The sequence below is a fragment of the Megascapheus bottae genome, chromosome X, assembly GCF_031878675.1.
Source record: "Megascapheus bottae isolate mThoBot1 chromosome X, mThoBot2.hap1, whole genome shotgun sequence".
In the NCBI taxonomy this organism is placed as follows: domain Eukaryota; kingdom Metazoa; phylum Chordata; class Mammalia; order Rodentia; family Geomyidae; genus Megascapheus; species Megascapheus bottae.
The window spans coordinates 70,831,561-70,858,315 of record NC_143547.1 but is presented as its reverse complement, the minus strand read 5'-3'; the positions used below and the strand labels follow the sequence as shown (position 1 = coordinate 70,858,315).

Below are 26,755 nucleotides of genomic sequence, written 5' to 3'. Positions count from 1 at the left end.
AGTTTGAGGTACTTTAAAAAAGGTTTGGTGGGTTTTATGTTTTTCCTGTCAAAAGTCCAGCTGGGCTTTTGTGTGGTGACCTCTGTGAGCACAGGAGAAGCCTTGGGTGGGTGGAGAGATTGGCCTAAGGAAAAATTCAGAACATTCCAACTTTGGGGGAGGGTTAAAGAGGAGGGCTTTTTAAAAAATGTCCATTAGATGTCCCTGGCTATGGGCCTTGAAGCCCAGCAGGAAGTAAGTCTCATAAACAGAGTCTGCTCCAGGCACTCTCCCACTCAGTCTGGCTTTCCAGACACCCCTAGTCTCCAGCACTACCCTACCCCTAAGGCCAACTTTGATACTCAAAGGCAAATAAGTATAGAGTCCTCCAAGGTGGTATTAACATGGCTACCATAATGGCAAGCCAACCTCTTTCGAATGACACATTGCAGTACCATCTACAATATCATTTGAGCTTCTCAAAATGATTGTGTACTGCAGTGATTAGGTTTTCTCTTTGAGGTGGGAAAAACTATAAAAATATTACTTTAAAAGTGAAAAGGGGAGCCAGGAGTTTGGCCTAGTGGTTGAGTGCTTGCCTAGCACGCATGAAGAACCAGGTTCGATTCTTTGATACCACATACATAGAAAAAAAAAAAGCTGGAAGTGGTGCTGAGGCAAAAGGGGTAGAGCTCTAGCCTTGAGAAAGTCCAAGGACAGTGCTCAGCCCTGAGCTCAAGCCCAGGCACGGCAAAAAAAAAGTAAAAAGGGGAAAAACTCTAAATGCTATAGAAAAGAATTCAGAGAATAAAGTACAAAGAAGAAAATAAAGGTCTACCATAATGAGTAGTAGCCACAGAGTTCATTGCTAATATATATTTTATAAATTTGAGTCATGCTATCCCTACAATTCTATAATCCTTTCCTTTCTTAAAAAAATATATCATAGATCTGGTCCTGTGTCAATGAAAAATTAGAGCTTCTTTCTTTCTTTCCTTCTTTCTTTCTTTTTCTTCCTTCTTTCTTTCTTCCTTCCTTCCTTCCTTCCTTCCTTCCTTCCTTCCTTCCTTCCTTCCTTCCTTCCTTTCTTTTTTGCCAGTCGTGGAGCTTAGACTCTAGACCTGAGCACTGTCCTTGGGTTTTTTCCTCAAGGTTAGCACTCTACCACTTGAGCCACAGCACCACTTCTGGCTTTTTCTATGTATTTGGTACTGAAGAATCGAACCTGGGTCTTCATGCATGCTAGGCAAGCACTCTACCACTAGGCCATGCTCCCAACCCTATATTCTGTTCTTATTGCTCTATTGCATTGCATTTCTTTAACCATCAACAGAAATTTCAGTTATTTCCTGTTTTTCACTATTAAAATCTTCAAACACAGTCCTGGCAAATTCCTGGCATACAGTTGCTAGATCAAACAATGTATATGTTTGAAATGAAAATACAATCTATTATGCAAGTACAGAAGCTATTACTGTTCACCTATGAGAAAAACTTGGGCCCACTGGGATTCAAGAATGAATTACACACATCTCATGGTTCACATCTAGATTTGGCATCTAGAAGTCTAGTTTAGTAAAAATTTCCAGTGTACCACCCTGACTCCATCCTTCCCAAGGAATCCCCCATAAATATGATAAAACTCATGACCGTGATTGAACTGTCTGTACCAGGCACTGTGCTGAAGATTTTTCATATGTATTATCTTACTGAGCTAGTTCAGGGCAGGGCTAACCAGCGTACTAAACCTAGCAAAATCTGGAGTTTGACTTTGAATCATTAGGCTTGATTCCTTTTTCAAATAATATCAAGGCAAACATACTTGTTGCCTAGGGTTTATTTAGTGATGCAGATCAGAAATCACTCTCCTTCCAAAGGTAGCACATTCCTGTCTTGCAGACATGAATGGTCAGTTGCTCCCCTAGCAGTCCTTTAGAGCATGACTCTGTATCCAAGATGTCCCTCTTTACCTGTTAAAGCGCAGCCATGCTTAAACTCAGGGAGTCTAGGAGCATGAAGGTTATCAAAAGCAGGATAGATACAAGATTATCCTTGGGCAAGTCTTTTCATCTTCCTTCTCCAACTTTCACCCACCTGACTTCCCAAGGCTAATGAGTCCATTTCTTCATGGGGCTTGAACTCAGGGCCTGAGCATTGCCCTTGGGCTTTTCTTAAGGTTAGCACTCTGCCACTTGAGCCACTTCACCACTTCCAGCTTTTTCTATGTATGTGGTACGGAGGAATCGAACCTGGGTCTATATGCATGCTAGGCAAGCACTCTACCACTAGGCTAAACTCCTGGCCCCATTTCTTTCTTTGTAATTAGGATACATTAGTTGTACAAGGGTGGGAGGTTCATTGTGACATTTACACACACATGAGCAATGTATCCTCATTAATGTTACTTCCTCTATCACTGTTTCAAATCCCACTCCCCTTTCTAAATTTCAGCAGGTTTCATTGTTCTATTTTCATATATGCAAATAAACTACATGATTGCATTCACGCTGATTCACTCTCTGTGTCAGCCCTCCCCCCATCACAGTATAGTCCATCAATAGAACCTGTTTTACTTTCTTATCATTGATTTACTGTATGTTAATTCCAGCATAGGGTTCCACCATGGCATTTCAGAAGATAGCAATATTCTTTCTCAAAATAGCTGTTTTTGTAATGAACCCATTTCTCTTTTTTTGGCCAGTCCTGAGCCTTGAACCCAGGGCCTGAGCACTCACTGGTCTTGGGCTTCCTCAAGACTAGTGCTCTAACACTTGAGCCAAAGCACCACTTCCAGCTTTTTCTGTGTATGTGATACCAAGGAATCGAACCCAGGGCTTTGTGCATGCTATCTTTGTGCATGCTACGCAAGCATTCTACCACTAGGACACATTCCCAGCCCCCATAATGAATCCGTTTCTAATGAAAATATGTTGGCACACAGAAAATACTGATTGGAAACTAAGGACATGGCTCAAGTGGTGAAGCCCTGAGTTTAATCCACAGGCCTGTGAAAAATAAAGAGGAGGAAGGAGAGGGAGAAAGAAAGAAAAGAATTTAAGAAGGAAGGAAACAGGCAGATAAAAGAAATGAAGGAAGGGAAGAATAAAAGAAAATGTGGGTTGAATGAATGATATTAGATGTAGAAATGGAGGGACACCTTATCAGTTCAGTGGTTCTGAGCAATTGAGGATAGGAAAAGGCAGAATCTTAGGAGCAGGTGCCAGGGCGGATGAGGGCACTGTGCTGGCAGGATGTGGTTACCAAATTGGCAAGCACTCAAGGACAAGGTTTTAACAATGTTTCATACAGGTTGGTCCTATCAGATCCTGGTGGAATCATGCCAAAGTGCATAACTCCTCAGGGTTGAGCTTGAGTGGTACCTCAATTATTCTGCTAAGACCCCTTGCTGAGATCCATGGAACCTAACTAGGCAGGGGATGGAGTGGAGTCTGAAAGAAGAGAAGACAGAACGACAACCCGAGAAAAGCATTAGCTAGTAGAGGAAAAGTAGTATAAGAACAAAGGAAGAAAAATGGGTTCAGAAAGTGATGGCTAAGGGAACAAGGTGGGAGCGGGGTGATTGAGGAAGGAACTCTAAGCAGTCTATACAAAGCAATGTCTTGGAAAGAGTGAATATTGTACTATGAAGAGTCTAAAAGGACAAATAAGATCCATTGGAGGAAAAATGTTAGCAAGGATGCACGACTCTAGGAGAATGAGTTAGGTTCTAAGGCAGAAAGAGGCTTAGATTTCATCCTAACCATACCACCAAACAAACAAGTTCTCGTCACCAATGAGTCCTCAGCACTAAATTCAATGACAGCTTTTCAGGCCTCATTTCCCTTACTTCTATGCAGTTTTCAATCCCCCCAATAATTCCCTTCCTTGAAATGCTTTCTACTCCTGGCTTGTGTGATACAGCATTCACCTGGTTTTCCTACTAGCTACTGTTTCAGTGGCTCCTCATCTGTCAGATCCTTACTCTGTGTGTTTCTTTTCTAACAGAGTCAGTTGTGTGGCTTGAACTCTGGGCCTGGGTGCTGTCCCTGAGCTCTTCAGCTCAAGGCTACCTACCTAACCCTTGAGCCACAGCACCACTTCCAGTTTTCTGGTGTTTAATTGGAGATAAGAGTCTCACGGACTTTCTTGCTCATGCTAGCCTTGAACCACAATCCTCAGTTCTCAGCCTCCTGAGTAGCCAGAATTACAGGTGTGAGCCATCAGTTCCTGGCTTCTATGTGTGTCTTGGAAGAATAATGTAGAATAGTATTTGTGAGAGCCTAGGGAGGATGTGGGATAGGGTACTGCAATGAAGATGGCTAACAAGAACAAGAATTCAGCAGGATAGGCAGAATCATTTCTCATTATTAACAGTTAACAAAATATTGCAAAGTAAGTAGAAGAGAGGATTTTGAATGTTCCCCATTCAAAAAGTAATAAATGGTTCAGGTGTTGGGCACAGCAATTTCCTTTACCTGACCCTTGCTTATTGTATAGGTGCCTTGAAATATCTCACAGTACCCCATAAATATGTGCAATTATTTTTCAGTTACAAGTTTTTTAAATATTTTAAGAGACTGGAGATATAGTTCAGTGGTAGAATACTGGCCTAACATAGGCAAAGCCAAGTTATATCCCCAAGAATTCATAAACCAAAATTTTTATGTATAGATTTCCAGAACTGTATCCAGTTCATTATGTACCCCACTCCAAGAAGTATCACTTGTCCTTCTGCTTTCAATGACCATTTATAATCTGCTATTTTCACCTTTGATCTCTGGGTTTCAGATCTATGTACTGGCATTTTTATTTTAAGTCATTCAAAAATGTTGGGACAGGGGCCGGGAGTTTGGCCTAGTGGTAGGGTGCTTGCCTAGCATGCACAGAGACCTGGGTTCGATTCCTCTATACCACATACATAGAAAAAAGCTGGAAATGGTGCTGTGGCTCAAGTGGTAGAGCCCTAGACTTGAGAAAGTCCAAGGGCAGTGCTCACGCCTTGAGTTTAAGCCCCGGGACTGGCAAAAAAAGTGTTCAGACAACACATCCAAAATTATATCCCTTTTTTAAGACAGAGTCTCGTTGTGTGCCCCCGGGTGACCTAGATGTTGCAATCCTCCTATGTATGATGTCACATATGGGGATTACAGACCTGTGCTGCCATACCTGGCCCAAAATTGTGTCTTCTATTCTCATTAGAACTAAAAGAAATCTTCTTTTAGTCTTCTCTGAGCAAGCCAGTTGCTGAAACAAGAAGTCTGACATATCATAAAGTTCACTCTTTTCTTTCTCTGACTCTTCATATACCATTTCATCTAACCAGTAAATCCTTGTGATTTTACTCCAAAGCAAAGCTTTTCTGCCTCTCAACTTGTTTCTACCCCTTTCCAGTATCTCTTTCTAGGACACTGCCATAGCCTCCTGGTTTTCTGATTCTGTTCTTTCCTTTTTACATTCCAGTCTTCACACAGTACGTATGCATGAGCAGGCTTCCACTGAGTTCTACAAACTGATTTGGTGCTACTTCCCTCCTCACTCAATATGTTCCCTGCTGGCCTTCTTTGGGCTTCTCAAACATGTCTTCAGTTCCATATCTTTGTGTCTCTGACTCCTTTCTCTTGCCTGGAAGTTTCTGGGTCTTAACCTCATCTTCAGAAAATTCCTTAGCATTCAGGTTTCAGCTTAGGCATCGTTCCCCTGATTCCTGCTACCTCTGAATAGAAATCCCTCCTCTGTGCTTCCCCCGAAAGCTTTTTTTTGCCAGTCCTGGGCTTGGGCTCAGGGCTTGTGCACTGTCCTTGGGCTTTCTCAAGGCTAGAGCTCTACCACTTGAGCCTCAGCACCACTTCCGGCTTTTTGCTATGTATGTGGGGTACCGAGGAATTGAACCCGGGTCTTTGTGCATGCTAGGCAAGCACTCTACCACTAGGCCAAACTCCCGACCCCCCCCCCCCCGAAAGCTTCTTATGTTTGTTCAGGAAGACCACTGTCCCTCTGAGGATTTTCTTTTTTAGTACTTGGATTTGAACTCAGGGCCTCATGCTTGCTAGGCAGATCCTCTAGCATGGATCAGTGCCTTTCAGCCCATATCTTTGTTGTTGTTTTTATTCAGGGTCTTGCTTATAGAACCAAGCTAGCTTCAAACTCATGATCCTCATGCCTCATTCTCTGAATGCTGGGATTACAGGTGCTTACCACCATACCAAGCCCGCCTGTTTTTTTTTTTCCAGTCCTGGGCTTGAGTTCAGGGCCTGAGCATTGTCCCTGGACTTTCTCAAAGCTAGAGCTCAACCACTTGAGCCTTAGCACCACTTCCAGCTTTTTTCTATGCATGCTAGGTAAGCACTCCACCACTAGGCCAAATTCCCGGACCCATTCCTGGGTTTTAATTGCTGTTTCTGTTCCATACTGGATTGTGACTGTTTGAAGGGCTTGACTTCCTTTTGTCATTTTCATCATTTTATTCTAGCCAAATAAAGTAAGTAGCGTATAATAAGTGTTGTTTAGAATTGAACCGAAAAGACAATGTGAATGTGGTGAAAAGAAAAATAGTGAATGGATCAGGGAAGGGAGAGATCTGGGAAAAAAAGAGGGAGAGGCAAAAAATTCTGTAATGTAAAGGTAGCTGGAGGTACAGAAGAAAATTTTTTCTGCAGGGAGAACAAGAAGCCCATGAAGATAGAGAATGGGAAGATATGATGAGGATATGAAGATCTACGGGAGGTGTGGAGAAAGTGGTCTCCAAGCCCCAGTGCATGGACTTATTTATTTTTGGTATATCACTATTGGGGTTTGAACATACGGCCTGAGAATTGTCCTTTAGCTTTTTCACTTGAGGCTAGCACTCTATCACTTGAGCCACAGCTCCAATTTTGGCTTTTTTGGTGGTTAACTGAAGATAAGAATCTCACAGACTTTCCTGCTTAGAATGGCTTTGAATCATGATCGGCAAGCCTCCTGAGTAGCCACTGGTGCCTGGCTTCATGCATGGACTTTTAAGAAGGAAGGAAAGTGTGGTAAAGAAATCAATCACCAGGGGATGAAACAAGGTCAATCCTTACACTATATAAGTTTATTCAACTTAATGAAATATCCAGAATTCCATGCTTATCCTTTGACTACTTTGAATTTCAAGTTTTGTTTTGTAAAATAACAAACAGTAATACTTAATGCCTCTAATGACAGAAATTAAAATTTGGCAACCTCACATCTCTCGTTTTTAGGATGCTTGAAATTGCACTGGTCTGTGGAATGCCAAAGAGAGGAGAGTGCTGCGAGGGGAACATTCTATATCAGTGGGTCTTAAAAGTTTTGTCTCAGGAAAAATCCTACTCTTAAAAATTATTTGGATATCCAAGTGTGGGGCTATATGTCTATTGTTTCAGCACTCTGGACACAAGGTGGAAAATCAGAATTCAAGGCAAGTTTGAGCTATAGAGCAAAACCTTATCTCAAAATTTAAAATTGTCTTTATACCTGCAATCCTAGCTACTCAGGAGACTGAGATTTGAGAATCATGGTTTGAAGCCAGCCCATGCAGACAATTCCAAGAGATTCATATTTCAAATTTACCAGTAATAAGCTGGGGGTGGAGGTAGAGATATGACTCAAGCGGCAGAGTTCCAGCCTTGAATAAAAAAGCTAAGAGACAGCACCCAGGCACTGAGTTCAAGCCCTAGTACCGGAATGAGAAAGAGAGAGGGGGGGAGAGAGACAGAGAGACAGAGATACAGAGACAGCAGCGACAGAGACAGGGACAGAGACAGAGAGATACAGAAAATCATGTCTCATAAAAGTACCTGGAGAAAGGCAGGCATTCAATAACTATTCCAAAGAATTCTAAGAACAACCCCCATCCCCACCCCACTAACTCATCTGGATAAAAATTCCATCCTCTTTGAGAATATTTTATAATGAGATATTCTCATGGTTATGTTATGTAGAAAACAAAGTATAAAGGTAGACCTAATATAATCACAGGAGCCCTTTTAAGAGAGATGATGTTCTTCTGGCAGGAAAGAAAGTGGGAATCAAATGTGAGAAATACCTGCTGGGTCATTGATGGCTTGAGAATGTAGTGGCCACCTGAGGAAGGAAGCTTGGAGCAGCGAAGCGCCATGGGGATGACAGCTAGCAAGGCAGTGGAGGGCCTCAGACACATACTCAGAAGGAACTAAGTTCCACTAGCTAACTTGGAAGGGGATTTTGTTTTCTTTAGCATCTCCAGATAAGAGCCCAGCCTAGCTGACAACTTGAATTCAGCCTTGTGAGACCCTAAAGAAAAGACTACAGATGAACCTAGATAACTGTGAGCTAATGAGTCTTACATTAAGTTGTTAAGTGTGCAGTGATTTATTATGGCAGCAATAGAAAAATAATAAATTGTGTGGGCTTCTTCCTGATAACTATATCTAAACTTCGCAAGTAATAATTTCTTAATGTTTATTGGGGTGTTGAAACCACAATCATATCAATGAACCTTTTGTACTCTTACACTGAAATCCATTGGATTATCTTGCACTTTGAATGGATCCATTATCCGTGCATGATTTTGTAACATCATATATTAGTCATCTGGAAAAAATCAGTCCATTCAGTTATACAGATCTTCTGATTGATGACTCACTTCATGATTATACTATATAAAATCATGTTCATTAATATCACCACTAATCTTATCAAAAAGGTCTTTAAGGATGTTGGGTGTACTGTCACTTAACTTTTCCAAGATAGTGCTTTTTATTGGAAGGCTTAAAATTTATGATCGATAACTAGTAGACTCGGCTGTTTTCTTTGAGGTGACAGAAACATTTCTTCATTTTCAACCGATACTGGCCAAATACCCAAGTTTAAATAACCATAATTTGTCCATTTTAGGTAGACTGTTTCATAAAAAGTTAGCTAAAGCTGGGTGCTGGTGGCTCATCCTGTAATTTTAGCTACTTAGGGGACTGAGGAAAGTCCAATTAATCACCAAACTGCTAGAACTGGAATCTCAAGCAGTACAGTGCTAGCCTTGAGCAAAACAAAAGCTCAGGAACAGGGCCCATGGGCTGAGTTCAAGCACCAGGACTGGTGTACACACACATACACACACACACACACACACACACACACACACACACACACACACAACTTAGTTGGGTTGGCTTCTGACTCAGTAACACAACTGATTTTCTTCCTAACAACCATCTATACTTCAGTATGGAGAAGTGATTCTTCTATTTTATTGCACGTTATTAAAACACATTCAACAGTTTGATATGAGAAAAAATTAATAATTTGTATTGTTTCATTGAGTGATTTTTAAAGTAAAACTGACGCTTTGTCTTTCAGCAGGAGGTACATTGGTGATGAAGAATAAAATGGGTAACAGAATACTGCCTTCAGGGCTGGGAGTTTGGCCTAGTGGTAGAGTGCTTGCCTAGCATGCATGAAGACCCGGGTTCGATTCCTCGGTACCACATACATAGAAGAAAGCCAGAAGTGGTGCTGAGGCTCAAGTGGTAGAGCTCTAGCCTTGAGAAAGTCCAAGGACAGTGCTCAGGCCCTGAGCTCAAGCCCAGGACTGGCAAAAAAAAAAAAAAAAAGAATACTGCCTTCATCCATGTGAGGGCCCCACCCCCAATTGCTTTGCCCCCTTTTAGTTCAAATCAGGACCTAGAGAAAAAGGCAATGATGTTTTAGTATTCTCATGAAACTAGACTGAAGCCTGCCCCCTGAATCATAGAGGCCTGTAAATTCTTTAGTCCACACTTGTAGGGTTTTTTTCAATCTAGGCCAACACTGCAAGAGGTAGGAAGATAGTTGGGGAAGGTGGAGCTGAAACTGGGTGAGATTTTTGTTCTGCTTAGAAATGTCCTGTCAGTAGAGGAGGTGGCAAGGGATGAAGAGAATTTCATTTCCTTCTCACCTGTGCTGTCTCTCTTCCTATTTCTAATCTGTTTTATTCCTTATCTATCATAGCCATATCAGCAGCCACCCTCTAAAATCATCCATTTTGAGATTTTGGATGTTCTGTCTTATAAGTCCTGTAGTGACCCAGACACCTGTCATGGCTGTTTGCCATTCCACACTCTAGCTCCATTGCTCTGCTAAACTAAATCTATTTGTCTTCTCAGACCAAATACCTATGTCAGCCACAATACCATTCATGGGAATGAGCACCTGCTGTGTACCTAGCCTGTGCCAGTTTCTAGTGAGATGGAGGAAGTATGACTTAGCTACAGCCCTTCCCGGATCACTTCAATAGAGGCTTGCTTCACACCTGCGGAGGTAATTAAAGAGAAGACTAGCACCCCTTCATGGGAGAGGAGCTCTGATGAGAAGCTTGTGGTAGGAGGCAAATGTTAGTATGCTTTGAGCCTCCCAGGAGGAAGAAGATTCAAGAAGACATGGAGAGGTAGAATTTCTGTTCGGGGAAAGAGAAGGCATTGTAGACATGTTCATGGACTGGGTAATAACCAGCCTAGTGAGAGCCAGGAGGAAAGCTGTGTGGAGTTGGAGGTGACGCCAGTAGTATCGGGGACATTTGTGAGTGTCTGATTTCTTTTTTTTTTTCCATGAGACTCTTTTATTTTTATTTATTTATTTATTTATTTTGCCAGTCCTGGGCTTGAGCTCAGGGCCTGAGCACTGTCCTTGGACTTTCTCAAGACTAGAGCTCTACCACTTGAGCCTCAGCACCACTTCTGGCTTTTTTCTATATGTGGTACCGAGGAATCGAACCCGGGTCTTCGTGAATGCTAGGCAAGCACTTTAACCACTAGGCCAAACTCTTACCATAAGTCTTGATATGCCCCTGCATGTAGTCAGTAGGATAGACGCTATACTGAGGGAGCTGAAGCTGCCCAATATGTAGACAACACCTGGAAGTGTAGGAGAAAAAAAGAACCAATGGCGGTTTACCCACAGTAGTTGATTTCATCCTCACTCTAGCCTTGTAAGATGGGTTCTGTTATGTACATTTCCAGGAATTTGAGTATTGGAGATCTGGATGATCAATTACTGAAGAAAGATTCCAACCTAGGCCTTTTTCCAGTCTGTGCTCTCTATAGCCATAATCTATTCAGTGATGAGGGGGGAAGGAATAATTATAATAATGAAAATAAATCTATGCATTATGCAATCTTCATGACAGCCTGTGAGGTAAAGATAATTATGAGTTCACTTATTCAAGTTGAACTCTAGAGCCCAGGTTTTTGTAAAACAAAGGATCTTGAAGCAGAATGGCAGAATGGAAGCCAAGCCACCCTATACCTACCTGATCTATGGTAAATCAAATTCTGTACCTCAATTTTCTGCTCATCTTTAAGTAGGAGCCATAAAACCTCATAGGAGGTTTTATATATGTTTATATATAAAATATATGTATGTATATACATTGAGGTAAATAAATGAACCAATAAAGTACCTAACACGTAGAAAGCACTCAAAAAACTATTAGCAATTTGAATTGTCACTGTCATCATTCTTGGTGGTACTGGAGTTTGAACTTAGGGGCCTTATGCTTGTTAAGTAGGTGCTTTATCACTTGAGCCACTCCACTAGCCCTTTTTCATGTTGATTATTTTCTTTTTTTTTGATATTTCACATACATTTTATTTATTTTTTGTAATTAATAAAAGGGTTACATGATATTTGCCATATAGAAGGTGCATTATTTTCAAGACAGTTTTACTCTGTTCCCAAGCCAGCCTGGACTGCAGTCCTTGTATTTGTCCTTACCTTTGTCTCTAGGATGACAGTCAAGTACTCCTACCCCAGACATTGGTTGAAATGGAGTCTACTGAACTTTTATGTCTGGGCTCTCCTCAAACTCTGATCCCCTGATCTCCACCTCCCAAACAGCTAAGATGACAAGCTTTTGTCATTGGTCCCAGATTTGTGTTGACATTTTTATTGTTAGTTTGTCAGGATATATCTCAGAAGAAGGTATCATTCACTGGTTACCAGGATCTGCTGCTGATTTAGCCTGGATCACCAGGACAATAAGACTAATAAGACTGTATTGCTTTGAATTTAGCATCATTTCATCTTCCCAATGTCCAATGCTAGGCAAGGAAAGGAGGTGGCATCACAGAAGAGGACCTGGAGAGTCTGGTCAGAGAAGCCAGTCTCAAACCTGAACTGCTGAATTCAGGAGAAACGGAATCCAGCTGGGATTGACCTTTCCAAGCCCTCTCCTTCCTGCCCTCCTCCTCAAAGTTGTTTTTCTAGGCCTCTGCAGTGCAAATGAGGAGCAAATGGAGAGCTGCTAGACGCTCTGCCAAGAAAGCCTGCACCACATGGGCCGCGGGCCTGACTCAAATGGCGGGCCAAGAGGCACAGGGTGCAGGAGGAGAGCTGATCTAGCAACAAACTGTTCTCCAGAGGGGACTCCTTGTCCCAGGAGCCCGAAGGGCTGGGTCCAAGACATGGCACATTTGGGACATTTGGACTTGAGGACAGAGGTCCCAGGCACCATTTGCTAGTTTTGCTTTGGGGACAGGCTTAGGCAGGGGAGAGGATCTTCTCCTTTCTTCCTCTCTCTGAACAGACCCTCCCCCACCTGGCATCCTCACTAGGCCAGTATTGGCTTTCTGTTCTCCACCCAGACCCTTGGCTCAAGGAGCAGAAGCTGGAGGAAATGAGGAAGATCTCCTTTCTGGATAGGAGAAGAAAGCCTGTGGCTGGGGCTTGCAGCCCAGCTTTCAGGGTCATGCTTCATCAATCAGCTCTTGCTGATCTGGGCTTGATGTGTTCCTTTTTCTCCTTTCCCTGTTCCCCCAGTGGCAGAAGTGTGGGCAGTGATCAGAGCACAGAGACTCTCTGAAGTCTTACATTTATCACTTGGATTTCTGTGACCTTGGGAAAATTCTCTAGTCTCATCTACAAAAATAAAGCTTTTGGTAGTATCTTTCTCATGAGGTTGCTTATGAGGCTTAAATCAATCCATGCAAAGGATTTAGAACAATGCCTGGCACATAAATGTTTAACAAATGTTCTCTACTCTTATATCAGCCTCTGTGCCAGTTCTCCATGCCAAGATTACATTTCCCCCCTTTTTTTCTGCCTCCTTAAACCCAGGTCAGGTCGATCTTTCCCTCCCTCATGAAGTCTTCCTGGCATTATCCATTCTCTCAATCTCTGTTACTCCCCAGTGAAACCAGAACCATTGTGACAGCAAAGGGCTATGATGTGACCAGAACTGACTCGATGAGTCACAGAATAATATCTGCACTCACTCCTTTACTGTTGTCAGATAGTTTGACTGTGACAATCTATGGCGCTAAGAGCCTGGCTTGAGTTGGTAAAACACTTGTCTAATATGTGCAAGGTCCTCAATTTGATCCCTAGTACCAGAAAACAGAAATGAAAATAAAAACAAAGAAATATTTTTTCATGATGCTGAGCAAAGTGGCACATTAATCCTAGCACATAGGAGGCTAAAGTCAGAGAATTATCTCAACTACATAATGTGTTCAAGGCCAGCTTTGACTAATAATGAGACTGGGTGAAAAGAAAATAAAACAAAACCATATTTCTCAGCATGACCCAGTGGACACATTTGTGTATATTTCTATATAGATACAGTCACATGAGTAAATCAAAGAATTCACAGAGTAATATCTGTTTTGCTACTTATGATCCCCTCTTCTATTTGCTATCATTTTTTCTGAGTGCTGGTAGTAACCAAGTAAATTAGTTTTAAGCTCTGTCATGGGTTTTGACCTTGCATCTCCCTTCCTCTGTGGTAAAATTTATTCAGGATAAGATTAAGATGTTCAGAGGCCCTAACCCCTGAAAAGATTACAGATGAATGGCCTACTCACAGTGTGTGGAGGACTGAGGAGGCAGAGGCTGGAAAGGCTGGCTGGCCTCAGATAGCAGAGGGCTCCCATACATTGAGTGTGACTTTTTTTCATATATTTTTATTGTAATTAATAGAAGGGTTACATTATATTCACAGATAGAAGGAGTGTGGATTTTTCTGTTCGACAGTTAGGACTCATTGAAAGTTTTTAATCAGATGAAGACCATCTGTATTTTAGATCACCAACTATGTGTGAGGAGGAGAAGAGACTGGCAAAACTAAGTCAAGGGCAACCAGGAAGCTGTTTCAGACACCCAGAAGAGATAGGGACAATGCAGAGAAAGCTATCAATGAAACAGCTAGGAGAATGAGGAGTATAGATTCGAAAAACTCAAACAGTAAAAATGAAAAAATCAACAGGGAAGCTCTACAATACCTCTGTATTGCATTTGGAAGGCAGAGGCAGATGGATTAGGAGTCTCTGGCTAGCCTGGGCTGAATAGTGAGACAACCTGTCTCAGAAAAGGAGTCAGGAAGGCTCAAAGGCTGAGGGTAACTGGGTTGATTTGATACTGGTTAGTGAATATGTGCAGAAGAGATTTATTAGGAAGAAAAACTATTCAACTTTGGAATGAGTTTGAGATATCTATTGAGAAAATTTCAGGCTGAAAATACAAGAAGAGTTACAACTCCTTTTTTTCATTTATTTGATGAATATGTATGAGACTGACAGAGAAACTAACATTTTATTTTTTGAGATGAGAATAATATTAAGAAAATAAACTAGCATTCGCTCTCATCTACATTCTGAAAAGGAAAGATTGTTTTACCATCAAAAAAAGGACATATTCTCAGAATGAAGAACAATTGTTTATAATGAAGTACATTTTGATTGTTAAAAAATTATCTTCGCAGTATTTCTCCTTTTTATTTTTTATTATTATTATAAAGGTGATGTGCAGAGGAGTTACAGTTTCATAAGTCAGGTAAAGAGTACATTTCTTTTTGGATAATGTTACCCCCTTCCCTCACTCTCTCCCAATTTCTCCCTCCCATCCCCATGTTTCTCCTTTTATTGCAACTATTGAAAACATGTATGAGCCTCACCAAAAGACTGGCCCTTGGTGACCACTGATTGGGGATATGGACAGAAGAAAAGTCAGTGAAAGAAACAGTGAGCCCCAGGCACCATAGTTTCTGCCTGTGATCTCAGCACTCGGGAGAGTTAGGCCGGAGGGTAATGAATTAAAAAAAAAACCAGCCTGGGCTACAAAACATAATCCTATCTCTAGCAATAAATACTACAGCACAACAACAAAAAGAGATACTATGAGATTCAGTTCCACAGAGACAGCCTGAGAGTGGTAGGAGGAAGGAAAAAGACAGAAATGGTTGAGACAATGGAGGAAAACAAGGAGAGAGGGATCACGGAACACAATAGAAGAAATGAGCACTTGGCCCACAATGTCTTTGTCACCCAGAGTTCAAAGAGGTCATGAAATTTGGCAAATAGAAGAGCATTGGTGACCTTTGTCATTGCCCTTTTCATGGGAATGATGGAACTGGAGCCAATTTGCAGTTGGCTGAGGTGTCGATGGGAAGCTGGGGAAAGTGTCAGTGTACAGCTTAGACTGTACTCTCAATGAACCTGAGGATGATGGGAAGAAAAGAGAGAACAAATGAAGCAATTGTACTCACTGGACACTATGTTGAAAATGAACTGTAAAATATGTGGGTAGAGATGTGAGGGAGCTTCTGGGAGAGAGCTAGGGAAGGAGTGACATTGCCCAAAAAGAAATGTACTCATTATCTGACTTATGTAACTCTAACCCCTCTGTACATCACCTTTATATTAATGATACATTTTTAAAGAGGCAGGAGAATTTAAGGAAATTCATACCAATGGAAAAGAAAAGAAAGAGAAGCAAGGAGAGACTCATGGAGGGAGGGAAGGAGAAAAAGAGAACAAGATAAGGGAGCAAAGGAACATGGGGGTTGTGCTTGCTTGGGCAGCACAGAGACCGACACGTTCTACACAGAACTGTTATGGGAAAGCTAAACTTTACTGAGGAGAAGAAGCATGAAATCTTAGAGGAAGGGCTCAGACAAGAAGGGTGGATGTGGCCAAGACCCAGTCTAGGTGAAGGGATTAGACTTTAACGGAAGGGGTACCTTGTCCAGGGAAGGAAGTTGGAGAGGTAGGCCAATTGTGGGTGGAGGAGGTAGGAGAATAGGGCACTGAGGTAATTCACGCTTGAAGGCCTGTGTTTTCTCAGGGAAGTAGGAGAAGAGGTTGTTCCAAGCAGAGAGAGGGGTGGGGCAGGAACATGGTAGCAAGCTGAAGGAAATTTGGAACGAATCCCAGGGAAATATAGAGGCCCTGAGGACTTGACAGACTAACTAACATGTTAGAGGTTGACTGAGGGGATCTGCTTGGCAGAGTTTAATTGAGGCTGTCTTCTAGCAGGTTTTGTCTTCCCCTGTAGGTTGGGAACACTCTGAGACAAGGTCCACAGCTCCTTCTTTCCAGTCCATTCCCTCTCTAGACAATGTGCATCAGTGTGTGACCCAGATGGGACACATAGTTCTCTCAGAAAGTCTGGCAAAGCAATCACTGACAATACCTAGAAGCACAAAAGGATTGTTAGAGAAAACAGAAGCAAGATATTCATTGTTCCATTCTTCATTTTGGTTGATCAACACTTTTCCTGCTACCTTGCTGGCTACCTTGCTAAAAGCAAAAGAATGGCCAGGATCTCGTTTTTACCCAGCAACAGGCCTTTAATCCTGCAGGCTGGGAACAGGCCAACAAGAGAGCCCAAGACCTTCATCTCCTACAAGATGAAAGAGCCTAAGCGCACATAGAAGCAGTTGTATAGGAAAAACAAGCAGCTGTCAAGATAGGACCTAAGGTTTCCTGGGCTCTGAGAGAGCAGACTGGGAGTGGCATGCAAGGGGACCCCTGAGACATTACTGTCGATTGAGGAGAGTGAAGAGAGTGGCTGATGGAACACAAGTTCAAGGTGGGAGCTGGCAAGATGGCTGGTGAGACTCTGCTTGAGCAGGAACCATTATCCTCCTCTCCTCCTGCCTATTATCAGAAGCTATGCAGTGGTCAAAAAGACTCCATCATGTGATAGTCTATCCCGAGCATTTTCTCGCTCCCTCACATGCTGTTATGTTTTATCTCAATCTTCTCTAAGGCTTCCCTTCTTCTCAGCCTCACCGCTCATAGCATCCCCCCCCAATGAATTCTTAGAGTCTCATAGAAGCTGGGACTCCCCAGCATTCCTCACCTCCCCAGGATTCCCCTTCATAAGTTTCAGGATCCAGCTTGCACTTAAAAAATATCTCAGGAACACACTGCTCTCCCTGACCCAAAGCAGCACATTCTGCTGCACTCATTTCATCTCATATAATAAACTTCTGTTTATTGAGGGGAGGTACAGTGCCAGGGCCTTGGGTTAGGTGGTGGCTGAGCTGTTAGAAAGTTTTCCTGTGATTGAGCCAAAATGTGTCTCTCTGGAGCTTCTCTCCTTGGGCCTGAGCCCTGCTCTTTGAAGTGACACAGAACAAGTGTATTCACCTCATGGTCTAATCCTGGATATTTCAAAATGGGTGCCATTTTCCTAAGAGTTTTCTCTCCTTGAGGGATATTCATGTTCCCCTGTATTTCTTCTTCTTTTTAATCTGCAGTTATTTCTATTCATTCTTTTTCCCCCTTTTCAAATTAGGATAGCATTTGTTCTCTGAACAGGTTTCATGGCAACATTTCCATACAAGTAAACCATGTATACAAATCAACCTCAGCACCTATCTCTCTCCTGCTCTCTCCCCCTACTTAAAAAATTCCTCAAGTTTCATTGTTCTGTTTCAAATATGCAAATAAGTAGATTGACAGTATTCATGCTCATTTACCCTCTTCATTAGCTGTCCCCACTCGTGCTGGTGACCAGTCTCTCCTATTTGAGCTTGTTTTACTTTCCTGACATTCTTTTATGTATTAGTGTGCATTAATTGCACCAAGGAGTTTCATTATGGTATTTCAGATGTGCAGTTATTGTATCTTATTCAAAAAAACCCTCTATATTGCTTTCTCTTCCCCAACCTAGTGCAATTTTTTTGAAATTTCAGAAAAACCATAAAGAAGGAAGTTAAGAATTATCTTACCCTCAGAATCAACAATTGTGACATCCTTTCTTCTAATTCTTATTTATCTGGGTATTCCATAGTCCACACTTTTTCTTACCAAAATGGGATTGCCCTGTAAGCAGTATTTTAGAAATTTATTATTTTTTTTCTAGTCCCGAACTTGAGCTCAGAGCCTGAGCACTGTCCTTGGACTTTCTCAAGGCTAGAGCTCTACCACTTGAGCCTCAGCACCACTTCCAGCTTTTTTCTATGTATGTGGTACCAAGGAATCGAACTTGGGTTTTCCTTCATGCTAGGCAAGCACTCTACCACTAGGCCAAATACCAGGCCCCTAGAAATTTATTTTTTATTAATTAATTAATTTTTTTGTCAGTTGTGAGGCTTGAACTCTGGGCCTGGGAGCTGTCCCTGAGCTCTTCAGCTCAAGACTAGTGCTCTACCACAGCACCACTTCCGGTTTTCTGGTGGTTAATTGGGGATGAGTCTCGGTGACTTTAGTGCCTGGGATGGCTTTGAACCACGATCCTCACTTCTCAGTCTCCTGAGTAGCTAGGATTACAGGTATGAGCCACCAGTGCCCAGCTGAAATTTATGTTTTATACTCTTGAAATATGATCTTTTTACTCTTCCACAAGACCAGTTTTTATTATCAGATTATTTAACTGTTCAATGATTTATTTAACCAGCTATTTGCAAGCAAAGCATTTTGATTGTTTACATTTGTCTTTGCTGCAGAGAACACAGTGAGGCTGGAATTTGAAGTGGGCTGGAGGTGGAGGGGATAGGTGAGAAGGGAAATGAGAACGTATTCAATTAAATTGATGAAACTATTTTATGGTCTGATTTGTTTCCATTTTCGATGTTGATCATTATGCTTCCTAAAACACAATTGTGAGTTTCTGTTTAGAATTTGGCTACAAAGATTTGTCCCCGTTGATGCAACTGGTTTCCTATTAATGGGTGTTGAGGTTGTTTCTAATTTTTGATCATTACAAACCAGGCTGTGATGAATATCCAAGACACTAAATCTGTGCTAGAGCTGGACACTGAGGTCAGGGGGAATATTTTTGAGACCTCTAAAGCACAAGGTGCTTGCCAGTAGTTGTAACTGGAAGCTTTTTGGCTACGGCCCAGAAAGCTGGGTAAGTCCAAGGCCTGTGCTCAGCCTCTGGGCTTGCCCAGGGTCAGTACCCATTACCCAGCTTCTGCACAGAGTGTTCAAGCTGCCAGGGCCTTTGAAGACCACTGAGCCAGTATCTTCATCTCACATGAGAGAACCTAAGCCTGGGATGGTCTTTGGCAATGTAGTGTGGGGAAGAATTCTCCTGTCCCTCTGCCCGTGGGATCCTGAACTGGAAGCTGAGCTCTGAGATTTGGAATCTGCCCCAGAGGCCCGGGGAGCTGCCTGCGGCTTGCTTTGGCTCACTGCATCATTACTGCTGAGCTCCAAAGGGGATTTCAGGCAGTTGTCTGAAATGGGGTGTGTTGGGGGAGCAGTGAAAGAAGACTTGTGATTTACTCCATAGGCAATTGGGCCAACGCTACCCAGAACCCCATTTTTTCCTGCCCTTGATGATGACATGGTTAATGGCAGTTATCCTCTATCAGGCCTACCTGGCAAATCTCTTTGGGATTTGAGCTGAAAGAGCGGGTGAGTCCCTCATTCTCCTTAGAGGGGGCAGCTGTCTCTTGTCACTGGGATCGACCCGACTCTCTGTTGCCCCCCACACAATCCTCGGTAGTTTTGGGCGCTAATGAGCTCCCCTCCTTCCCCACTTGGGTCTTGCTGCTGCCTGGGGAATTCACACAAATGGTGTGAAATTTGTCCTGTCTTTGTTTTTCTTTCTGACTTGAAGCTAAAACAAACCCCTCACCCCCCATTGCAACCCTGTTTATTCAACTGGGAGAGATTTCACACCCAGGAACCCAGCTCTCCTTCCTGAGCCCCCTCCCTAAATTTTTGTCCCCTCCCACACCCCTACCTCACACTCTTGGAATAATTGACGAGTCCAGGCACAGCTTATAAAAGGGTCTCTGGATACAAGGGTCTCTGGAGAAAGAGCAAAGACATACGGACGGTTTTGAGAAGTAGGAGGACCCACCTGGCCTGGTTGTCCTAAAGATGGAGCCTGCTGTCCCTGCTACTGCTGCCGCTACTGCTGCTGCTGCCGCTACTGTTTCCCCTGGCCCGGCTCTGGCCCTTACCCTAAGCCCTGCACTAACACAAGCCTCTCAAGCGGCCTGTGGCCTTTCATACCCCTCACCTCATCTCCCTTCTGGACAAGAAGCACCTGGAAATGAAGGGTAAGTACAATGAGGTCTTTGACAACCTCAACTGAAGTTAAGGGGGTTCTTTGGGAGAGATGGATGAGATGTCCATTGTGCCATTCTCCATGAAAGAATGAAGCAATGCCCTCACAACCTTCCTTCCACATCTCTGGCTGAATTATTTCATCTGACTTTTCACCTAACTGATCCTTCTGGGTGACAGAAAGACTGGGTGATAGGAGACATTGCCAAAGCCAGAGGCCAAGCAGTTAGGGCCTTGAGAGCCAGATTACAAAGTCTCTTAAGGGCCCTGGGGAAGATTGCTATCAACACTGGACTTGACACAACCCTGACTGTGACGCCTGAACCCCAGGGCGGGGGGATGGGGGAGCATGGAAAGGACAAATCTTTGACAGGGTGCTGCTTTTTCCTGGCCATTCTATGACATTGCCACTTGCTTTTTGCTTACCTTTGGCAGTTCAGTGGAGAAGCTATGGACCCAGAAATATTTCTGTTGCCCACACCCCTGTACTTTTCTAACTCAGAAAGGCAATGGGATTCTGCGTTCTGCTTCTTGGAGCACAACAGAGAAGACAAGATATTTTCCACCCAACCCTTGTTTATTTCTCCAAGTATTTCCTATTCAACTAATGTTTACTGCAGCGTGGCCTGTGGACCAGGCATTGTGCTAAGTGTTGAGGATTCAGATGTGATCAAACAGCTCATGAAACAATAGGATCAGAGCAATGATAACATTGTTGAAGCTGAGAGCAGAGGGAGGGTCTATAGCTCAAAAGACTTAGGAAAGTGATCTTAGGGCACATGGTTCAACAGCCGAGCTTTCTGGAAGTCACTTTTGTTAGCTCAGGGAGCCCATGTTTCAGATTGACCTCTCTTCTTTGTTCTAGAGGAACTTGTCTTTGGAGGCCCTGGCTGTCTTCCACAAATGATCTCTCAAGGCAGGTGAGGACAAATGGTGGATGGGGATGTGTTTGACTCCTTGTGACATACTTTCACAGGCATACACAGCCACATGCATTCACTGGCTAGTCCCTTCCCAGACATACTCTAAGCTCAATCCTGAGCTACAGATCTGGAAAAGCATCCTCACAGCATTGCTAACATTTGGTTCTCCAGCAACTCTGTGAGGCTGGCAGAGCCAATATTTCTAGGGCAAATGGAAAGATTAAGCGACTGAACCTCAGAGTGGGGAAGTGTTTGGGGGAGGTCTCACAGTCAGTGTATGGCAGAGCCAGTAGTCAAATCCCTATCTTCCTGAAACTTTGTCCCCATGTACCCCGCCTCCCTCAATATTTGCTGCTTCAGTCAAGCTCTGTCACCTGGACAGCTTCCAAACAAGTGCTGGGACAGGGACCACAAAGCAAGCGGTCTCCAAGACTGTTCATTAATTTTTTCAGTCAGATTCCAGGACAGACCTCCTTTTTACAGAGCAGGGCTGGGAGGTGGTTGGAGCCCAGGGATGTCTAAGGTATCTTGTAGGCCTTCCTGCATGTTTCTGACCTCTGATCTATCTGGTCTTATACATTGAGCTGCATGCTGGCTTTTGTTTTGCACAGGCTGCTCATGGGGCAATAGCTGCTGAGTCCACCAAAGCTAACTCTGAGTTCCACCACCCTGTCAGGTAAGCTCCTGGCCCCATGCTCAGAACTTGACAATCTATTAGCAGTTTAAGCCCTCAACTGCCTCACAAGCAGGAGCAAAGAGGCACTGTTCTCATCCCTGTTTCATAGTTGAGGAAACTGCTACCAAGAGAGATTGAGGGATGTAACTGGCCAAAGTTACATTCTCTGGATAAATGGTCAGTGAGTCCTTATGTCCCCAGCTGTGAAGGAAACTTTAGTGAGAAGAGATGGAGAGCACAAGACCAGAACCTACTTATCTAGATCCTTCTGGGATGCCAGGGTAGGATTAAGGCAAAACTGGTAGATACTGGGCATTGCTACACAACATAGCTATAGGCTCATCAGAGGTGAACTTCCTTCCTGGTAGGCCATTTTGCAATCATTCAAAAGTCTGTATTATGAAGTTGTCTTTCTTCCTTTCCCTCTAACTCTATTACTGCAGCTAAGAGAAAGGGGTTGGAGACTAGCTTCTTGCTGGCCCTAGTAGCCCTTGTACATATGACAACAGTCTATGTCAGTTCTTTGTATCTCTATCCACAGGCTCTTCTGGCCTAAATCCCGCTCCTTTGATTACCTGTACAGTGCTGGGGAGATTTTACTACATAACTTCCCTGTCCAGGCCACAATCAACCTATATGAGGACTCTAACAGTGAAGAAGAGGAGGAAGAAGACGAGGAGGAGGAAGATGAAGAGAAGTCAAAAGAGGTGGCCAATGAAAAGAAACCAGAAGGGTGTGTGAGATTACCAGAATCTGCACGTCACCAGGTCACAACTCACCTGCCTTCCCCTCCCCTGACCAGTCCAAACTGAAGCAGTCCCAGTCAGACTGGGGTCCACTATGCCTGGCACCTTTTTGTGGGCATTTATTAGCCAAGAGTCTCCAGGCACAGATTTGTGGACTGAAAACTGTGTCCTCCAGTTACCCAGCTCACCCTGGCTTCCATGAGTGGCCTGTGAGGCCTGGCCTTGGGATATCTACACTGTTAGGGTCCTGGGAGCAACAGAAAATGGAAGATCTGCTGTCTAACATCACAAAAAAACAGAGCAGGACCCTGTAGAGAGGGAGCACCCATTCCTCAGGGCCCTTTGACCCCTCAGCCTTCTTAGGCGGCCATATAACTTCATTCTCTCCAAGCCTGGCAACTGGCTTGACACCAAGGACCCCAGCACCAGATCTGAGCAAAGTTTGGGTGCCTTTCTGATGGATCTGGCAGGAGGGGAAGTGGGAACTAGAGAATCAGCTTTCTTTGGGGACCCCCTCCAACTTTACTCGCTATTATCCATTCAAGTCTATGTGTTGGCATGAGATGAATCAGAAGAAAAATAAACTGGGTGATGTTTGCCTTTTTCTTGGAACTGTGCTGATTTCTTAACTGAACTCTGCCCATGTTGTGAAGCCATGGTCAGGACGGGGGTGTGGTCAGAGACCAACTCAAGGCCCATTCAGTGCTCCACCTCAGGTCAGTTGATAGACTTTTTTCTACTGAGATGTAGAACTGGGGGACCCAGCATGGGGCCAGGACCATTGTGTCACCTTGAGAAATCAGGCTTTTTTAAATGTCAAGGACAACTTAGGAAACAAAAAAGCGCCTAAAGTATTGCTTGAATGTTCAAAGGAGGGGCTAGAAATTTGAGGGGTACCATTGCACTGGAGACTGGAGTTAGCTATGAGGCAAAGTGTTTGGGGGGGCATTTCTAAATCTGTTCAGTTTTACCTCCTTGGCTCCTTCTGTCTGTACCGTGGCTCAGGCCTGTGTGTTTACCCCTGCCCCAATTCCTTTTCAACTCATTGTCTTGCTTACAGTAACGTCTTTTGCAATTTGGCTTGCACACTAGACTCCAGATCAGACTAGGTCATACCATTGCTTCACTAACAGCTGAGTTCAGGGTCTGTTTGTCTCCCTACCCCCTTTAGTCATGGATCCCCTTGAGAATCAGAAAAATACATATGTATATACATACCTCCAGTGCTATATAGTCACAAGTAAAGCCCTTCATTTGATATTTGAACTTTCCAGTTTGCTGAGGTTCATTTCTCAACACTGGAAATTTCCCCTGCCTCACCTTGGAAGTGGCATGCTTTCTAATATGCCCACAACTCTAAACCTGTAGCCTAAAATGCCTTTCTACTTTTGAATATCTTGTCAGCTCCCCTTTAAGAAACAGAGCAACTCACACAGCCCTCCTGGGGGAAGCTTCTCTAAGCAATCAAGTCTATGCTGGATGACCTCCCTCCATGTCCGGTGCCTCCCCTAACTTGCACCTATTTCCTCATGGCACTGAGTTTGATAGTCTCTCATAACTTCAAAGCTCAGCCCTCATCCAGACACAAAGGAGGTGCTCAGGAAAATACTGAAGGAACTATTCTCAGGTCCTTTCACAAAGCACAGTCACTTGCCTTTTCTCTGTCTTTGCTTAGTTTCAAAGGATACCGGACAGTGTCGTCTTATTGAATGGAACAATCACTATTTTTATTCTTTACTTTTTCCTCTCAATTTGAGATAAACAACTTTAGTGATGAGATTTCCCCAAATCAGACCTAGCCTTTGGCAGGCCATCAAACTCACACACTAATGCCATCTATTGGTCAAAATTTAACTGTGCTTCCCCCCCCCAAAAAAAAAAATTAAGGTTGCTAGGCTGTTAGTTGATCTTTGACTACTTTAATTACTTTAGTCACTTTGTTTCTGCTTGTAACTAAAGTGGAATTTCCCTTGGGGTAGATGCACGACCTTGGGCAAGACTCACCATCTTGGAGCTCTAGTCTAGTCTCCTTATCTTTAAAATGATAGCTCCTTCAGACTTTTGTGAAATGCTTTCAGAATATATATGTGTGTGTGTGTGTATATATATATGTGTGTGTGTGTATATATATATGTGAGTGTGAAAATATGTAAATGTATGCTCTGCATTTGTATATAATCTTCATATATGTATATATAAATCATTATATATAATCATATATGTATGCATAAATCTTATGCAACATATATGTACCATATTTATATCAAGCCCTGGCAAATAGTAAAATCACTCAATGCAAGGGCCAGGAGTTGGCGTAGTGGTAGAGTGTTTGCCTAGCATGCACATAGACCCGGGTTCGATTCCTTGGTACCACATACATAGAAAAAAGCCAGAAGTGGTGCTAAGGCTCAAGTGGTAGAGCTCTAGCTTTTAGAAAGCCCAAGGACAGTGCTCAGGCCCTGAGCTCAAGCCAAGGACTGGCAAAAAAAAAACCCCACTCAATTCACAGTAGTAATAGTCAATATTATTAATTTCACATATGTAGGCTGGGAGTGGGGCCTAGTAGTAGAGTGCTTGCCTAGCATGCACAAAGCCTGAGGTTAGATTCCTCAGTACCACATGCTGTGCCTCAAGATGTAGAGCACTAGCCTTGAGAAAGCTCAAGGACAGTGTTCAGGTCCTGAGTTCAAGCCCCAGGAATGGCAAAAAAATAATGAGCTTACAGGATTGAATGTTTTGTGTGACTCATATGTTAGATCTTTTAATCTGATCTCTCTGGTACCATTTGCTTAGTTATTACTTAATATTTGTAGGGTGTGTGCATGTATGCCAGTACTTGGCCTTTTTTGCTCATAGCTGGAGCTCTGCCACTTGAACCACAATTGCAATTCCAGAATTTTGGTTGTTAATTAGAGATAAGAGTCTCACAGACTTTCCTGGCAGGGATGACTTAGAAACTTGATCCTTAGATCTCAATCTCCTGAGTATCTGGGATTATAGATGTGAACCATCAGCACCATGCCTGTTGCCTGTTTGTAATTTTTTACGGAAAGGGTGCTGGTTCTGGGACTTGAACTGAGGGCCTGGGTGTTGTCCCTGAGGTTTTGGACACAGGACTAGTAAACTTTTAATCTGCACATAAAAGAAAAGGGGAAAAAAGAAAAGTAAAAGTAAAACATCAAAGGTCTCATGTGGCTTCCTGGACAACTCTTCATTCAAATGGTAGTCCTAGGACAAAAGTTTCAAAATTTACTGTTTTTTCATGCTGTAGCAGCAAAATCCTTCTTTGGAATGAATATAGAAGTTCAATATATGAATCAGATAAGAATGTGGATGTCTCATTCATAAGGAAGTGGAAAGACTTGGAAAAAATCATGTTAAGTGAAGTAAGCCATACCCAAAGAAACACAGGCTCCATTTGTAATAATTAGTACACATCTAGGACTCTCCTAGCAGAGGATTACAATAGCACAAAACCTAGGTACATAAGGTCATACAGGATGAGACTAAATGAAAGGATCTCTAGGATATGGAAACAAGAGCCCTATCTTGTGTGATTGTTGTTCTTAAAGTACTATATTATTTCTCTTCTACTTTTTTGCCCTTGTGGTTAATCTCATAAAGTTATTGTATCTGACTTTGTTATCTGGTATATTGTATATACATGTATTTGTTTATTTGAAATAGAGAAGGGAAGGGGGGAAACAAGATGATTGGGAGGGGTGGAGGGACAAAAACATGAGGAGTATCAATGTGTGAGAAGTAATATACCTTCTACTTGACGAATGTAACTAACCTCACTATATAGTATCCTGACAATAAAAAAGAATGCTTAAAAAATGGGGCTGTCCTGGGAAGCCTAAATGGCAGGGGCCAAATCATCCTTTTCACTATATATGAGCATTCTTCACCCCCTTTAGTGTAATGCCTTCAGGGATTCCCAGACTGTGGGAAAGACAATTTGGAAACCACTATCCCAAGAGTTAAACCAAGAATTATTTGAACTTGCAGGGGGATTAATTAATATCTAACATGTCCAGTGTTCCGTTAAAAATCCTTGTTTTGGGTTTTAAGCTCTCAGAATTTCATAGCTCAAAAATTGCTTGAGTCCATAGGTTATAGGGATTTAAAATCATTGGAATCTGAATATCCTTGGTTTTAAAGTATTATATA

At 42.8% G+C, this 26,755-nt stretch overlaps 1 protein-coding gene across 1 annotated transcript; it reads left to right on the top strand.

Annotated features, from left to right (window-relative positions):
• Nucleotides 1-19,344: 19,344 nt before the first annotated feature.
• Nucleotides 19,345-23,167, top strand: Ripply1 (ripply transcriptional repressor 1). The gene is made up of 4 exons (XM_090325811.1): nucleotides 19,345-20,230; nucleotides 21,103-21,157; nucleotides 21,772-21,836; nucleotides 22,378-23,167. Exons 1-4 carry the CDS (start codon nucleotides 20,049-20,051, stop codon nucleotides 22,646-22,648), a joined length of 573 nt encoding a protein of 190 aa, XP_090181937.1. The 5' UTR covers nucleotides 19,345-20,048; the 3' UTR covers nucleotides 22,649-23,167.
• The last annotated feature ends 3,588 nt before the right edge of the window (nucleotides 23,168-26,755 follow it).